Genomic DNA, 14,009 nt, shown 5'->3' with positions numbered 1-14,009 from the left:
TTAATAAACAAATCTGTACGTTACATTAAATATATAGAATAAGTAAGACAGATCCATCTTAGTAAAAATCTGAACAAAATGGTGAGGGTGAGTTAGTGTTCATAAAGGCAGAGGGAACGAAGCTGTTCCGAAAGCGTTGAGTGATGAAAGGTGGGAAATGAGTCGAATGCGACGGGGTTTTATGGGCTTCTCAGTCGATATGAATGAACTGGGCTGATTGCGTGCGGTGCGAGGCCAGTCCAGCGCCGTTCCTGCGGGACTCTCTCGGGGCAGACAGCAGCCCCTGGTGGAAACTCGCAGCAGTTCCACGGAGCTCCCTCCCTGACGTCAGCCCGGGCACTCTGAGCCCTCGCCTCAACTTCCTTGTCTTTAACACTTCCTGTACTTGTATGGTAACCCACCGAACGCAACTTAACCGGCGACCAGAGGAGGCTGAAGTACGTATACTTTGACTTGAAATTGTGGTGCGCGGGGGTGGCTACGGTGGGCGACAGATTGAGACCTGAAGCGGCGAAATCACCAACGTTTGCAGCTAAATGCGTTGTGCTTGCGGATGGCGCAACAGCAACATAATTGTACATTCTACAGTAGAAATGAGAGGGTGCATGCTATTTTTTCTAAGTTGAGCTTAACCTTAGTCTTAATAAGAAGCCTTTGTTTTTTTTTCTGTGTGCATTATTGCTAGAGTAATACACGTCCGGTTGTGCCCGACACTGGGCGTCGGTGAAGTCACTGACTTCCGCACCAGTTACATTGTCTCACGTGGGCCGCGCTGGAGAGCTCCGGTGCGCGTCCATCCGCCGATTCCACCTTCTGTTTTAAATTCAAGAGGCTCTGCAGAAGCTGGAAATCCAGAGTAACACACACAAAACGCTGTAGAAACTCAGCGGGACTGATGAAGGGGCTCGGCCCAACATGTCGACATCTATTGCAAAACCTGAAGTTTACGTAGATGCTGCCTGCCCTGCTGAGTATTTCTCCAGTATTGTGTGAATGTCACTCACCTTCTGTACTGCGTCCTTCGCCCACTCACTCGCTCAACCTCTGTCATCCCAGTGGGGCTCCATTCCGCTACTATCATCTCAACTCGCTCTTTCCGATTCAGATTCATGTATTTATCACACGTACATCGAGACAGGGAAACGCATCGTTTGCGTTAACAACCAAGGAGGTGTTGAGGGCAACCGAGTGTCGCCACACAAAATGCTGGAGGTGCTCAGCAGGCCAAGCAAAACCTCTGTGGGAAACAAAGTACATAGCATGTCCACAGTGTTCAGCAGAACAACACAAGCAGCGGTCAGTTCATCCAAACCCTTACCACCCAGCATCCCATCTTCCTTTTCACCCAATTTACATTTGCAAGGGTAGTGCCAGGAGTGGATGACTTGAGTTTTAGGGAGAGCCTTGATTGGCTGGGACTTTATTTTTCCCTGGATTGTAGAAAGCTGAGTGAGGGGTGACCTTACAGAAGTTTACAAGGTCATGAGGGGCATTGTCATGGTCCTTTTTCCCCAGGTGTCGGAAAACGTAGAGGAGGCTTGACCCAAAAGCACAGCAGCAGAGAACAACACAATAACAAAAGCAGGAGGGGGCCACAAAGCAAGAAAAAACGGTCACTAAACACAGCAGGTGAGGAGGGAAACTTTAGGCAGGGAGACCAAAAGCTGGGAGCAACTGGTTCACTAAGTGACTGTGGATGAGAACTGGGGTTAAATGGGCTGCAGGCGACGGGAGTGGAATGAGTTGCAGGCGAATGCGACTAGTCGGGTGGAAGCTCGTGCAGGCTGGGAGATATCATCCAGAGCAGACCTGACACAGGGTCGGTGAGTTTACAGTGGGAGGGTATAGGTTTAATAGGAGAGGGGAACATTTTGAAAGGAATTTGAGGGGCATCTTTTTCCACACAGAGGATGGTGGGTGTATGGAACAAGCATCTCTCCCCTTCCCCTACCTTGTTTATTTACTTAGAGATGCAATGCAGAACAACCCTTCCAGCCCACTGAGTCGCTCCACCTGCATCCCCCCCCAATTCAACCATAGCCTAATCCCAGGACAATTTACAATGACCAATTGACCTACTTTGGTACGTCTTTGGACTGTGGGAGGAAACCGGAGCACCCACAGGAAACCCGTGCAGTCACAGAGAGAACATACCAGCTCCTTACAGGCAGCAGCAGGAATTGAACCTGGATCGCTGGTACTGTAAAGCATTGTGCTGCTGTGCCAGCTCACGCAGTACTTACATGCAAACAGGTGCATAAATTCTTCTGTTTTCAAGCAGCATTTCTTAGTGCACGGGCAGAGGATGTGGCTCTGCATTACAGAGAATTGCAGATGGGTCTGCAGGAATGCAACATCGCCAGCACCTGTGGTTGCTGATTAGTGAGGTGGATTTGTGGTGTTCAGTACTGATGTGACGGGCCAAAGGGCCTGTTTGTCTGCTGTATGGTTCTGTAACTCCAACTGAGTGACAGGTTTAGTGCTGCTGAAACTGCCTGTTTAGAACGTGGGATGAACACTCGGGCCACTGTATTTCCTGTCCCTAATAAAGTGGCCACTGAGTGTACGTTCATGGTCTTCTGCTGCTGTAGCCCACCCACTTCGAGGTTCAACATGTTGCGCTTTCAGAGATGCTCTTCTGCACACCACTGTTGTAATGCGTGGTTATTTCAGTTACCGTCACCTTCCTGTCAGCTTGAGCCAGTCTGGCCATTCTCCTCAGACCTCCCTCATTAACCAGGCATTTTCACCCACAGAATTGCCGCTCACTGGGTGTTTCTCTTTGCATTTCGCACCCATTCGCTGCAGACTCTAGAGACGGTTGTGCATGAAAATCCCAGGAGATCAGCCGTTCCCGAGACTCTCAAACCGCCCCGTCTGGCATTTCTTCCCCATTCTGATGTTCAGTCTGAACAACAACTAAACCTCTTGACCATGTCTGCAAGATCTAGTGCATTGAGTTGCTGGCACACGATTGACTGATGAGATATGTACGTTAACAAGCACGTGTGCCTAATAAAGTGGTCACTGAGTATAGAAACGCACAGCGCAGTGCAGGCCCTTCTGCCGACCTTTTAACCCACTCCTAGATCAGTGTAACGGTTCCCTCCATTTATCTATCACCCATGTCCCAATCTAAGAGTCTCTTAAATGTCCCTAATCACCACCCTGGCAACATGTCCACACACACCCACCACCTTTGACATCCCCTTCAATCACTTTAAAATGATGCCCTCTTGTAGTAATTATTTCCACCCTGGGAAAAGATGTTGGCTGCCCTCTTATCAATGCCTCTTATTACCTCATAAGAGATGCCTCTATGAAGTAATCTCGTATCTTCCTTCATTCTAAGGAGAAAAGCTCAACCTTTCCTCATAAGCTATGTTCTCTAGTCCAGGCAGCACCTTAGTAAATCTCCCTTGAACCCACTCTAAAGCTTCTACGTTCGTCTTATAATGAGGCAACCAGAGCCAAACACAATACTACTGTGTGGTCTAACCAGGGTTTTATAGAACTGCAACATTATCATGACTTTTGAACTTAATCTTCCATCTGATGAAGGCCAACACAACATACGCCTTCATAACCACCCTATCAACATGCACAGCAACCTTGAGGGATCTAAGGATGTGGACCCCAAGATACTTCAACAGAAATTTAAAGCTGAGGATGAGCTTCATGTAGAAATGTCCCTGAAGTTGTTTGTCTGTGTCACTGAAACTGACACTGTTCAGAAAATAAACTCTTACAAAGCAGAACTCTTACTCCTTAGTCATTACATTCTTTTACAAAGGACGTGTCCGAACAAAACCAGCAGCATAATTTTCTCCTTAAGATTCCTGTGAGCTGACTAACTTCCTCTTCTCCGTAAGATTCCTGTGACAGCTATTAAACCTGACTACCGTGCTGAAGACTTGGAACACTGATCCACAGATGCAGATGGACTGGGGGGGGGGGGGGGGGATCTGAATTGGTGTCCATTCTCTGTCTCTGGGTACCCATTTACTTGACTACCTCCCCCTTCTCAAGATCACAACATGAGGGGAAATAGAAGTCCATTTTATTTAGCATTGCATTAAATTCCGTGTCGTTAGGAGTTTGAGGAGACTTGGTATGTCACCAAAGACTCTTTCAAATTTCTATAGGTGTCTGGTGGACTGGTTGCATCACAGCCCGGTATGGAGGGTCCAATGCACAGGTTCAGAAGAGGCTGCAGAGAATTGTAGACTCAACCCTTCCCACCAACAGTTCCTCAAGAAAGCAGCGTCTATCATAAAGGACCCTCACTATTTGAGATATACCCTCTTCCCATCAGGGAGGAGGTGCAGGATCCTGAAGACACACTAACAATTCAGGAACAGCTTCTTCCCCTCTGCCATTAGATATCTGAATGGTCCATGAACACTACTTCACCTTCTCCAAGGATTGTCCCTTTGTTGTGGTGGAAAGGCTTGTCAGTTCCTGAGATCTCAAGAGTGATGCTGCCTGACAGTTAGCTCCTGGCAAGACCTCCCATGGCGGTAAGGTCAAGGAGGAGGTTCCAGACAGAGTGATCCAACCAAGACCTCAATGGCGGAGCTGGTGAAAGATGATAACACATCACAACAGCAGTAAGTGCAGAGGAAGGCTACAGCCAGTCATCCTGCATCCATGGCCACTGGACCCCGACCCCAATCTGTGAAGGACTATGTGGTGGCTGCCCATGTATCAGCCTCCCCATATTCAACAAGATCATGAACTGATGTTTTCCATTAAGGAAGTAACCCTTTATGAGAACATTATGATCACACTACTACTACTACTGTTACCTTATTATTATTTCTTTGCATTATTTATTTATTTTGTAATTGATAGTACATTTTACCACAGCAAAACAACAAGTCAGACGGTAGGAAGAAACCTGCTTCTGATTATGATTCTCTTCTCAAATGTCATGTAGTGAATCCATTGGGGGGGGGGGGGGGGGAGAGGTGTGTGTGTGTGTGTGTGTGTGTGTGTGTGTGTGTGTGTGTGTGTGTGTGTGTGTGTGTGTGTGTGTGTGTGTGTGTGTGTGTGTGTGTGTAAGAGAGAGATTTTGGAGACAACCTCACTGTTACCTATATGATCCCATTTTTAATCTAACTTCCTCTTGCCTAACCTGCTGACCGTTCCTTGCATTCGCTGTTGACAGTATCTGGTTTTGAAATACTTCTCTCCTCTGCCGCTCATTAACCTGCACTTTGTACTTCTCGTTGAATCATGGAGCATCCAGCATGGATACAGGCCCTTTGTCCCAGTGAGTCTATGTTAACCATGGTCCTAATTTCCTTTGTTTGGCCCATTTCCCTCTAAAGCCCACCCTCCATGTATCTTTAAAATTGCATCTTAAATGATACCAGTGTACCTGCCTCAAACACTTCCTTCTGCAGCTCATTCCATACATTCACCACTCTCTATGTGAAGAAGTTAACCCCCAGGGCCCTTTTAAACATTTCTCTTCTCACCCTAAATCTATACAGATTTTCTGTTAACTTGGGGAAAAGACTATCACCGTCCATCTTACCTACCTCTCTCATAACTTTAAGCATTTCAGGCATTTCTATCAGGTTGTCTTCTATTCTTGTGTGCTGCATTAGCTTCAGTTAATATCTGTTCTTCCTTAGAACCCCAGAAGGCTAAGGAAATTTGATGTCCCTAAAGAACCTTACCCATTTTTACAGCTGAACCATAGTTACTATTCTATCTGATGGCTGGGATTGGTATTGGTATTTCTATTGCTACTGGAGTTGGTATTGGTTTGGTCACATATACCATAGTCAAAGTAAAATTTATTATTGAAGTACATTTCTGTCTCCATATTCTACCTTGAGGTTCATATTCTTACAGGCATTTGCTGGAAAATAAAAGAATACAATAGTAGATATGAAAAACTATATATAAGTGTAGCACCCTGGGAAGGGTTTCACTGCTAACGTAATGGTCGTTCTGTGGAGGCAGTGTTTGGGTTATGGTTAGAGATAACATATTTTGGAATGTGAGCCGGTTCCCTTGTTTGGGGGGCGATGGAGAGGAAAGACGCTGGAGAGGGTCAGTTGTAGGATTCGACCCGGTGGGGCACTGTGCTTTGATGGAGCAAGGTGCCACATTTGTCTAAGGATCAGTGAATATGACTTTTGGAAGAGTTTATGCACATTTGGGTGTTTAATTATAATGGGCCCTTTTTTTCCTTTCTTTACCAACCCTTTAGTTAAGATTTATAAATGTGATTCCTTTAATTGCATGCAGTGTGCTGTCTGTTATTTCTTGGCACTGAGTTGGAACAGGGTTTCAAATTACACAGCATCCACACAGACCGGGGTTTGGGGTGGGAGAGCCGTCTCAATCTCACGGGTTTGGTGGAACTGGAGTGTGTTTTCCCTAAACTTACGCAGCCAAGGAAACCAGAGGGGGTTTCATAAGCAAAGGCCGGTAAATAACCAATGAGAAAAAGAAGACAAATTGTGAAAATAAACTAAATGCTCAGAACACGAGTTGTAGAGTCTTTGAAAATGAACCTTTACATTGTGGAATCAGTTCAGAGCTACGGTGAGTGAAATTATCCACGCCGATTCAAGAGCCTAATGGTTAAGGGGTAATAACGGCTCCTGAACCTGGTGGTGTGGAACCGAATGCTCTTGTACCTCTTGCACAACAGCAGTAGCAAGAAGAGATCATGGCCTGAATGGTGGGTGGGTGCTGCTTCTCTGCCAGATGTTTCTGTTCATGGGCATGGCTGTTTTCAAAACTTTCCCCTTTGCATCCATGGAAGTTAGTCAAAGTATTAGATGACATGTCAAATCTATGCAAACTTCTGAGAAAGTAGAGACGTTGTTATCCCTTCTTTGTGATGGCACTTGGCCCCAGGACAGGTCCTCTGATATGGCAACACAGAGAATTTTAAGTTACTGACCCTCTCTACCTCGAATCCCCTAATGAAGACTGGTTATTGTAGTCGATAATCAGATCTTTGGTTTTGCTGATGTTGAGTGAGAGGTTGTTGCTATGCCACCACTCAACCAGTTTTCAATTTTCTTTCCTGTACACCAAGATAGAGTGAAAAGCTTGTCTTGCATACAGTTCATACAGATCAAATGATTACACAGTGCATTGAGGTAGAACAAGGGAAAGGGTAGAACAATTACAATAGAAATACTGAGTGGATCTGTGGGGAGCAGCTTGCAGTCAGTTGCAATGCTCTGTACCATCTTGGTAGCTATCCGACCAAAAGACCACAAGAAATTGCTGTGTTCTACGTGCAGCCCAGTCCATAACGTACACCAGCCTCTTTCCGTTAACTCTGTCTGCCTTGGGAAAGCAGCCTACAGAATCAAAGCTCCTCCCTGGACATTTTTCCCCTCTCGCTGGGCTATAGATCCAAATGACTGAAAGTAAGTGCCACCAGACTCAATGACTAACTTTATCCTGCTTGTTCTAAGTTCTAAGGATCCTGACAAAGGGTCTCGGCCCGAAACATTGACAGCGCTTCTCCCTATAGATGCTGCCCGGCCTGCTGCGTTCCACCAGCATTTTGTGCGTGTTGCTTGTCCTGCTTGTTACCAGATTCTTGTCTACACTGAAAGATGAACTTCTGATCTCCATATATACCTTGTTAATCTACCTGCTCTGCACTTTCCGCTGTATATGCAATAATCTGGTTTCACCTGTGCCCCCCAGTAATCTTCTTATTCTGTCTTCTTTCCTCTTCCATTCCAGTGCTGAGGAAGGGCTTCAGCCTGAGGCATTATCCCCCTCCATAGGCGCTGCCTGATCAGCATTTTGTGTATGTTGCTGTGGATTTCCAGCATCTGTAGAGTATCTTGTGACTATATTCTGTCTTTTGGTTCCATTTTACAAACCCAAAATAATTACTTATGACATCATCAGTCTGGACAGCAGGCAAAGCAAAAGTTTTTCACTGTGTCAGTACATGTGACATCAACAAATGAAACCAATTCTAGATTGACGGAATGTAACTGAAGGCTATTTAACCCATCAAATCTCTGTCCATGGGGTGTATTCCTCCGCTCTCTCCCCATAGCCCCATTTTCCTTTTCCGATATGCATCCAAAATACTATATAACACACCACTGAATAAAAAACTTTCCTTGCATCCCTCTTAGCCTTTTCATCTTATTTTTCTATCCTTCGACTGTTGAACTATCTAGTTGCTCCCCAAGTACTCGAGCAAATCCATCCAAATTTTGACCTCTTGCAACGCTTTCCCCTTGTTCTTTCACTGATCTAAATCCTATTCAAATTCATCGGACAGGGAGCATCGCAGCGCTATTCCAGTGCCAGTGATTCCCGCCGCTGCCTGTAAGGAGCTTGCACATTCTCCCGTGGCTGCGTCGGTTTCTTCCGAGTGCTCCAGCTTCCTCCCACCTTCTGAACGGTTAGAGTTAGTGAGTTGTGTGCGTGGATACGTTGGTGCCCGAAGCACGGCAGGCTGCCCGGCATGCTCGTCACTGATTCGATTTGACGCAAACGATGCATTCCACTGTATATTTTGATGTTCACGTGATAAATAAGGCGGGCCTTTCATCTTTCAACTTATTAGCTTTATTTGTCACATGTATATCGAAACATCAAACTTTACAGTGAAATGCGAGGAAATCTGCAGATGCTAGAAATTCAAGCAACACGCACAAAATGCTGGTGGAACGCAGCAGGCCAGGCAGCATCTATAGGGAGGAGCACTGTCGACGTTTCTGGTCGAGACCCTTCGTCAGGACTAACCGAAAGGAAAGATAGTAAGAGATTTGAAAGTAGGAGGGGCAGGGGGAAATGCGAAATGATAGGAGAAGACCGGAGGGGGTGGGGTGAAGCTGAGAGCTGGAAAGGTGATTGGCGAAAGTGATACAGAGCTGGAGAAGGGAAAGGATCATGGGACGGGAGGCCTCAGGAGAAAGAAAGGGGGAGGGGAGCACCAAAAGGAGATGGAGAACAGGCAGAGAGAGAAAAAAAAGGAGGTGGGGGGGGGAACTAAATAAATCAGGGATGGGGTAAGAAGGGAAATTAACGGAAGTTAGAGAAGTTAATGCTCATGCCATCAGTTTGGAGGCTACCCAGCCGGTATATAAGGTGTTGTTCCTCCAACCTGAGTGTGGCTTCATCTTGACAGTAGAGGAGGCATACCAGAATGGGAATGGGACGTGGAATTAAAATGTGTGGCCACTGGGAGATCCTGCTTCCTCTGGCGGACTGAGCGTAGGTGTTCAGCGAAACGGTCTCCCAGTCTGCGTCGGGTCTCACCAATATACAAAAGACCACACCGGGAGCACCGGACGCAGTATACCACACCAGCCGACTCACAGGTGAAGTGTCGCCTCACCTGGAAGGACTGTCTGGGGCCCTGAATGGTGGTGAGGGAGGAAGTGTAAGGGCAGGTGTAGCACTTGTTCCGCTTACAAGGATAAGTGCCAGGAGGGAGATCGGTGGGAAGGGATGGGGGGGGACGAGTGGACAAGGGAGTCGCGTAGGGAGCGATCCCTGCGGAAAGCAGAAGGGAGAGGAGGGAAAGATGTGCTTGGTAGTGGGATCCCGTTGGAGGTGGCAGAAGTTACGGAGAATTATATGTTGGACCCGGAGGCTAGTGGGGTGGTAGGTGAGGACAAGGAAAACCCTATCCCGAGTGGGGTGGTGGGCGGATGGGGTGAGGGCAGATGTGCAGGAAATAAGAGAGATGCATTTGAGAGCAGAGTTTATGGTGGAAGAAGGGAAGCCCCTTTGTTTAAAAAAGGAAGACATCTCCTTCGTCCTAGAATGAAAAGCCTCACCCTGAGAGCAGATGCGGTGGAGATGGAGGAATTGCAAGAAGGGAATGGCATTTTTGCAAGAGACAGGGTGGGAAGAGGAATAGTCCAGGTAGCTGTGAGAGTCTGTAGGCTTATAGTAGATATCAGTAGATAGGCCGTCTCCAGAGATGGAGACAGAAAGATCAAGAAAGGGGAGGGAGGTGTCGGAAATGGACCAGGTAAATTTGAGGGCAGGGTGAAAGTTTGAGTCAAAGTTAATGAAGTCAACGAGCTCAGAGCTTCACCCCACCACCTCCAGTCATCTCCTATCATTTTGCATTTTCCCCTCCCCCTCCTACTTTCAAATCTCTTACTATCTTTCCTTTCAGTTAGTCCTGACGAAGGGTCTCAACCGGAAACGTCGACAGTGCTTCTCCCTATAGATGCTGCCTGGCCTGCTGTGTTCCACCAGCATTTTGAATGTGTTGCTCTATAGCGAAATGCCTCATTTGTGTCAACAACCAAAACAGTCCAAGGAGTTTGCGAGTGTTGACTCACTTCCAGTGCCAACATAGCATACCCGCAACTCACTAGCCCAATTCTGGACGTCCTTTCGGAATATGGGAGAAAACTGGAGCACCGGAAGGAAACCCGTGCAGTCGCTGGGAGAACGTACAAACTTCTTACGGACAGTGGTGGGAATCGAACCTCAGTCAGTGATCACAGGTTCTGTAAAGCAACTGACTAACTGCTACACAGCAGTGCTGCCCGTAAAGCTAATATTTAATGTTTTCCAAATTAGACGCAGGCAAGACTGTTGTTGCAAAACAATTCACCATAATCTTCAACGCATTAACGAGAGTGTTTGAATCTGTTTAGGTGAGAATGAATACTGAACATGAGATCGGTCTCCTGATCGAAGAGATTCGTCGTCTTGGATCTCCAGGTCAGTGACTTAATGAGCCGTTGAAAATTCTTCATGTTCTCTGCTTTTTATTTGTTGTGAAACAGATGGAACCATTGCTGAGCATCACATTTCAGTTTCAATAGTTAAGGCTGCAGTAGTGGTCTGGGACAGGTTGGAGGACAGTAACATCTCTCAGGAGGATGAACAATTTGGTAGCGTAGTGGAATGCTTTAAAGTGGCAGCAAAGGAAACTGAATTGTTCTCGGACAATAAAAATATAGAGTGAATAGGAAAATGAGAGTTTGAATGATTAGGACAGATGTCACTGAGACTTGAGGAGCTGAGTTATTGGGAAGGGTTAATTGGTTAATAAATCAGCCATGATGGAATGGCAGATTAGACTTGATGGACCAAATGGCCTAATTCTGCTTCTTTGTCTTATGGTCTTATGTGGTTTGAACTTGTTACGAACCCCGTAACTGGGTCACTTACCAGCAAAGATAGAGAGGTCCGTTGAAGTCTGATGATACTATTTTTAACAGTATTTATTAGTAAAAATACACAAAAATAATATCAATGCAAACATACAGATAATATACGTCGTCAATACTAAATCTAAAAGTGTGGGTATAATAATAATCAATAAGAAATAAGCTCTATCGTTGTCTAGGGGATAATGTATTGTCCGATGGAAATATAAAAGTCACTCAGTTCATGCAGGCTGCAGCCTTTTGTTGGAGAGAGAGAGAGATTTTTAGAAACTTGCCGGCTTTCCTTTTTATGATTTCGATCCGTCAGAATTTCGTTGGTGTGGCCGTTCACTGGTGGCCTCTTCTTTAGCTAAGCCGTTCTTCTGTGGTAAGGCCGGCATTCCCAGGCAAGGGAAAAGGACGCACGCGAGCCCCCCCCCCCCCCCCCCCCCCACCGGCTGTCGCTATTAAACGCTGTCACGGGATCTCTAGCGTTTCTCCTGGTGCGTCTGAAGGGGTTGTTCCCCAGACCCTCTTTTATCCTTACTCACGGAGTCTCAGATGTCAATCAGGTTGGGATGATGCAATCCCTCAACCAGCCCACTCTGGTCATTCCCTGAGGGCTTCAGTGAATAGTACAGTACTCAATACACAATTCCGTCTCCAAGAGACAATGGCCGTTATCAGTGGCTTTGTCTTGCTGAGGCCAGGACACATTCCAAAACCTTGAGGATTCTCTCTCATTTCCTGGGTCCCAGACACGAATTAATAGCGATCTTGCGATTCTCAAGAAGGAGGGGGCTACTTTGTACCCTTCGGCCCCTGAGAGTTGTGGCACATTCGTAACAGACTTTATTCCCTGGAACGTAGAAGATTGAAGGAAGATTTGATAGAGGTATACAAAATTACGAGGAGTATAGTCAGGGTAAATGCTACCAGCCTTTTTCCACTGAGGTTGGGTGAAAATACGAGAGGTCATAGGTTAAGGTTGAAAGGTGAAACGTTTAAGGGGAACACGAGGGGGAATTTCTGCAGTCACACGGTACTACGAGTGTGAAACAAGCTTCCAGTGGAAGTGGTGGATACGGGTTCGATCATAAGATAAAGAAATGGAAATCGGCTGTTCAGCCCATCAGGAGAAGTTTGGATAGATACATGGATGGGAGGGGTATGGAGAGCTGGGTGCTGGGCCATGGGACTAACATTGACATGCACTAGATGAGCTGAAGGGCCTGTTCATGTGCTGTTTCTGACTCTATGAAGATAAACCTGATTCTGATTCACTGTCTCTGTATTGTACCCAGGAGCAGACGGTAAAATCAGGGTCAAGTTCGGAGTGCTGTTCGCTGACGACAGATGTGCCAACCTGTTCGAGGCTCTGGTGGGAACTCTGAAAGCGGCCAAGAAGAAGAAAAAGATCAGCTTCACTGAAGAGCTGCTACTACAGGGGGTCCATGACAATGTTGACATTGTTTTAGAAGTGGACTGATAACTCCCGAGTGCAGTAGTGGCATTGGTGATGTCATTGTAACCCAGTCCTCAGGAAGCACGGGGTAGATAGTTTTTTATATGCATTTTGTAACAAGACTGAAATGTTGAATTGTTTGTAACTTAAAAACCACCCAATAAAGTCCACATCCAAGCTGAGTTCACTGGCATCTGCACACGAACACATCTGCGCAGGAGCAATGAAAATCTGACACAGAGCATCAAATAAAGGTTATCTTGGGTTTGTCACGTGTACATCGAAACATACAGTGAAGTGCATTGTTTGTGTCACATTCCAAGGATTTGATGGGAACAGCCTGCAAGTGTCTTCAGGCTTCAAGTTCAAGGTCAAATTTATTGTCATTCAAGTGGATGCAAATATACCTCCCGGCAAATGCCGGCCACCAGCATAGTGTGCACAAACCTGTATGTCTTTGGAATGTGGGAGGAAATCCAGAGCTCCTGGAGGAAAGCCATGCCGTCACGGGGAGAACGTACAGACTCCTCGCAGACAGCAGCAGGAATTGAACCTCCATTGCTGATGGCCGGCTCTCTAAAAGCATTACGCTACTGTGCAGCATTCTCAATTAAAAAAAATCAATTAATGTAAATTATACACAATTGTTACAAGAAAGAACAGAATTAGAATTTTTAAAAAGTGAAATCTATTTTTGTGCAAAGTGATCAGTGATCTCACTGTTAGAGTTCAAAGTAGAAAGTAAATGATATTATCAAAGTACATATATGTCACCATACAGAACCCTGGGGTTCATTTTCCAATGCACACACCCAGCAAATAAAACATGAGATAATGATAAAGAGTCCTTAAAGTGAGATCATTGGTTGTGGGAGCTTCTCAATGGATGGTGTAGCTGTTCCTTTTGTTCTCAACTCTAATGGTTGTGGGGTAGTAACTGCTCTTGAACTTGCTGGTACAGGTCTTGAGGCTTTTGTACCTTCCTCCTTCTGGCAGCAGCGAGGTAAGAACGTGACCTGGGTGGTGGCGGTCCCTGATGATGGTTGTGCTGGTTGGCTCAAGAACCAAATAGTTGAGGGGAAGCAGCGGTTCCTGAACCTGGCGGTGTGGGACTTCAAGCTCCTGCTCCTCGTGCTTGATGGGAGCTGTGAGGAGCCTGGATGGTGGGCAATGTTCTTGAGGTACTGCATCCCTTTGATACTACCAATGGGGTGGGGAGGGAAATGCCAATGATGTCTTAGGTGGTAGATACTACCGACGGTAGGGAGGGACGTGCCTGTGATGGATTGGGCAGAGCCCAGTACCCTCGGCAGCTTCTTTCTTTCCTGCACATACTGAAGATTGTGTTAATTTTGAGTTTTCTTTCTAGTCTCACTCTCAGTTTTGCAATGTTTCATATTGATGCCCAGAAGTAC

The 14,009-nt window shown here is 46.2% G+C and overlaps 1 protein-coding gene across 2 annotated transcripts; it reads left to right on the top strand.

Annotated features, from left to right (window-relative positions):
- The first annotated feature begins 287 nt into the window (after window positions 1–287).
- abracl (ABRA C-terminal like) lies at window positions 288–12,776 on the top strand. 2 transcript variants are annotated; one of them, XM_073051787.1, is made up of 4 exons: window positions 324–437; window positions 1,516–1,629; window positions 10,632–10,698; window positions 12,434–12,776. In XM_073051787.1, the coding sequence occupies exons 3-4, from the start codon at window positions 10,638–10,640 to the stop codon at window positions 12,616–12,618; spliced, it is 246 nt and encodes an 81-aa protein (XP_072907888.1). In that variant the 5' UTR covers window positions 324–437; window positions 1,516–1,629; window positions 10,632–10,637; the 3' UTR covers window positions 12,619–12,776. The 2 variants fall into 2 exon arrangements, with proteins under 2 accessions (XP_072907887.1, XP_072907888.1); XM_073051786.1 differs by lacking the exon at window positions 1,516–1,629 and having other exon boundaries at window positions 288–437.
- The last annotated feature ends 1,233 nt before the right edge of the window (window positions 12,777–14,009 follow it).

This window comes from Hemitrygon akajei, chromosome 7, assembly GCF_048418815.1.
Source record: "Hemitrygon akajei chromosome 7, sHemAka1.3, whole genome shotgun sequence".
Lineage (NCBI taxonomy): Eukaryota > Metazoa > Chordata > Chondrichthyes > Myliobatiformes > Dasyatidae > Hemitrygon > Hemitrygon akajei.
Note: the sequence above shows the minus strand (reverse complement) of the source record. Positions and strands in the feature narration are given on the sequence as shown.

Bases quoted from the DNA above. Each gene is read 5' to 3' on its own strand.
- abracl (XM_073051786.1), top strand. From the start codon at position 390: ATGGTAACCCACCGAACGCAACTTAACCGGCGACCAGAGGAGGCTGAA. The intron at 438-10,631 runs GTACGTATACTT...GAATCTGTTTAG, and splicing joins GGCGACCAGAGGAGGCTGAA to GTGAGAATGAATACTGAACA. The intron at 10,699-12,433 runs GTCAGTGACTTA...TATTGTACCCAG, and splicing joins TCGTCGTCTTGGATCTCCAG to GAGCAGACGGTAAAATCAGG.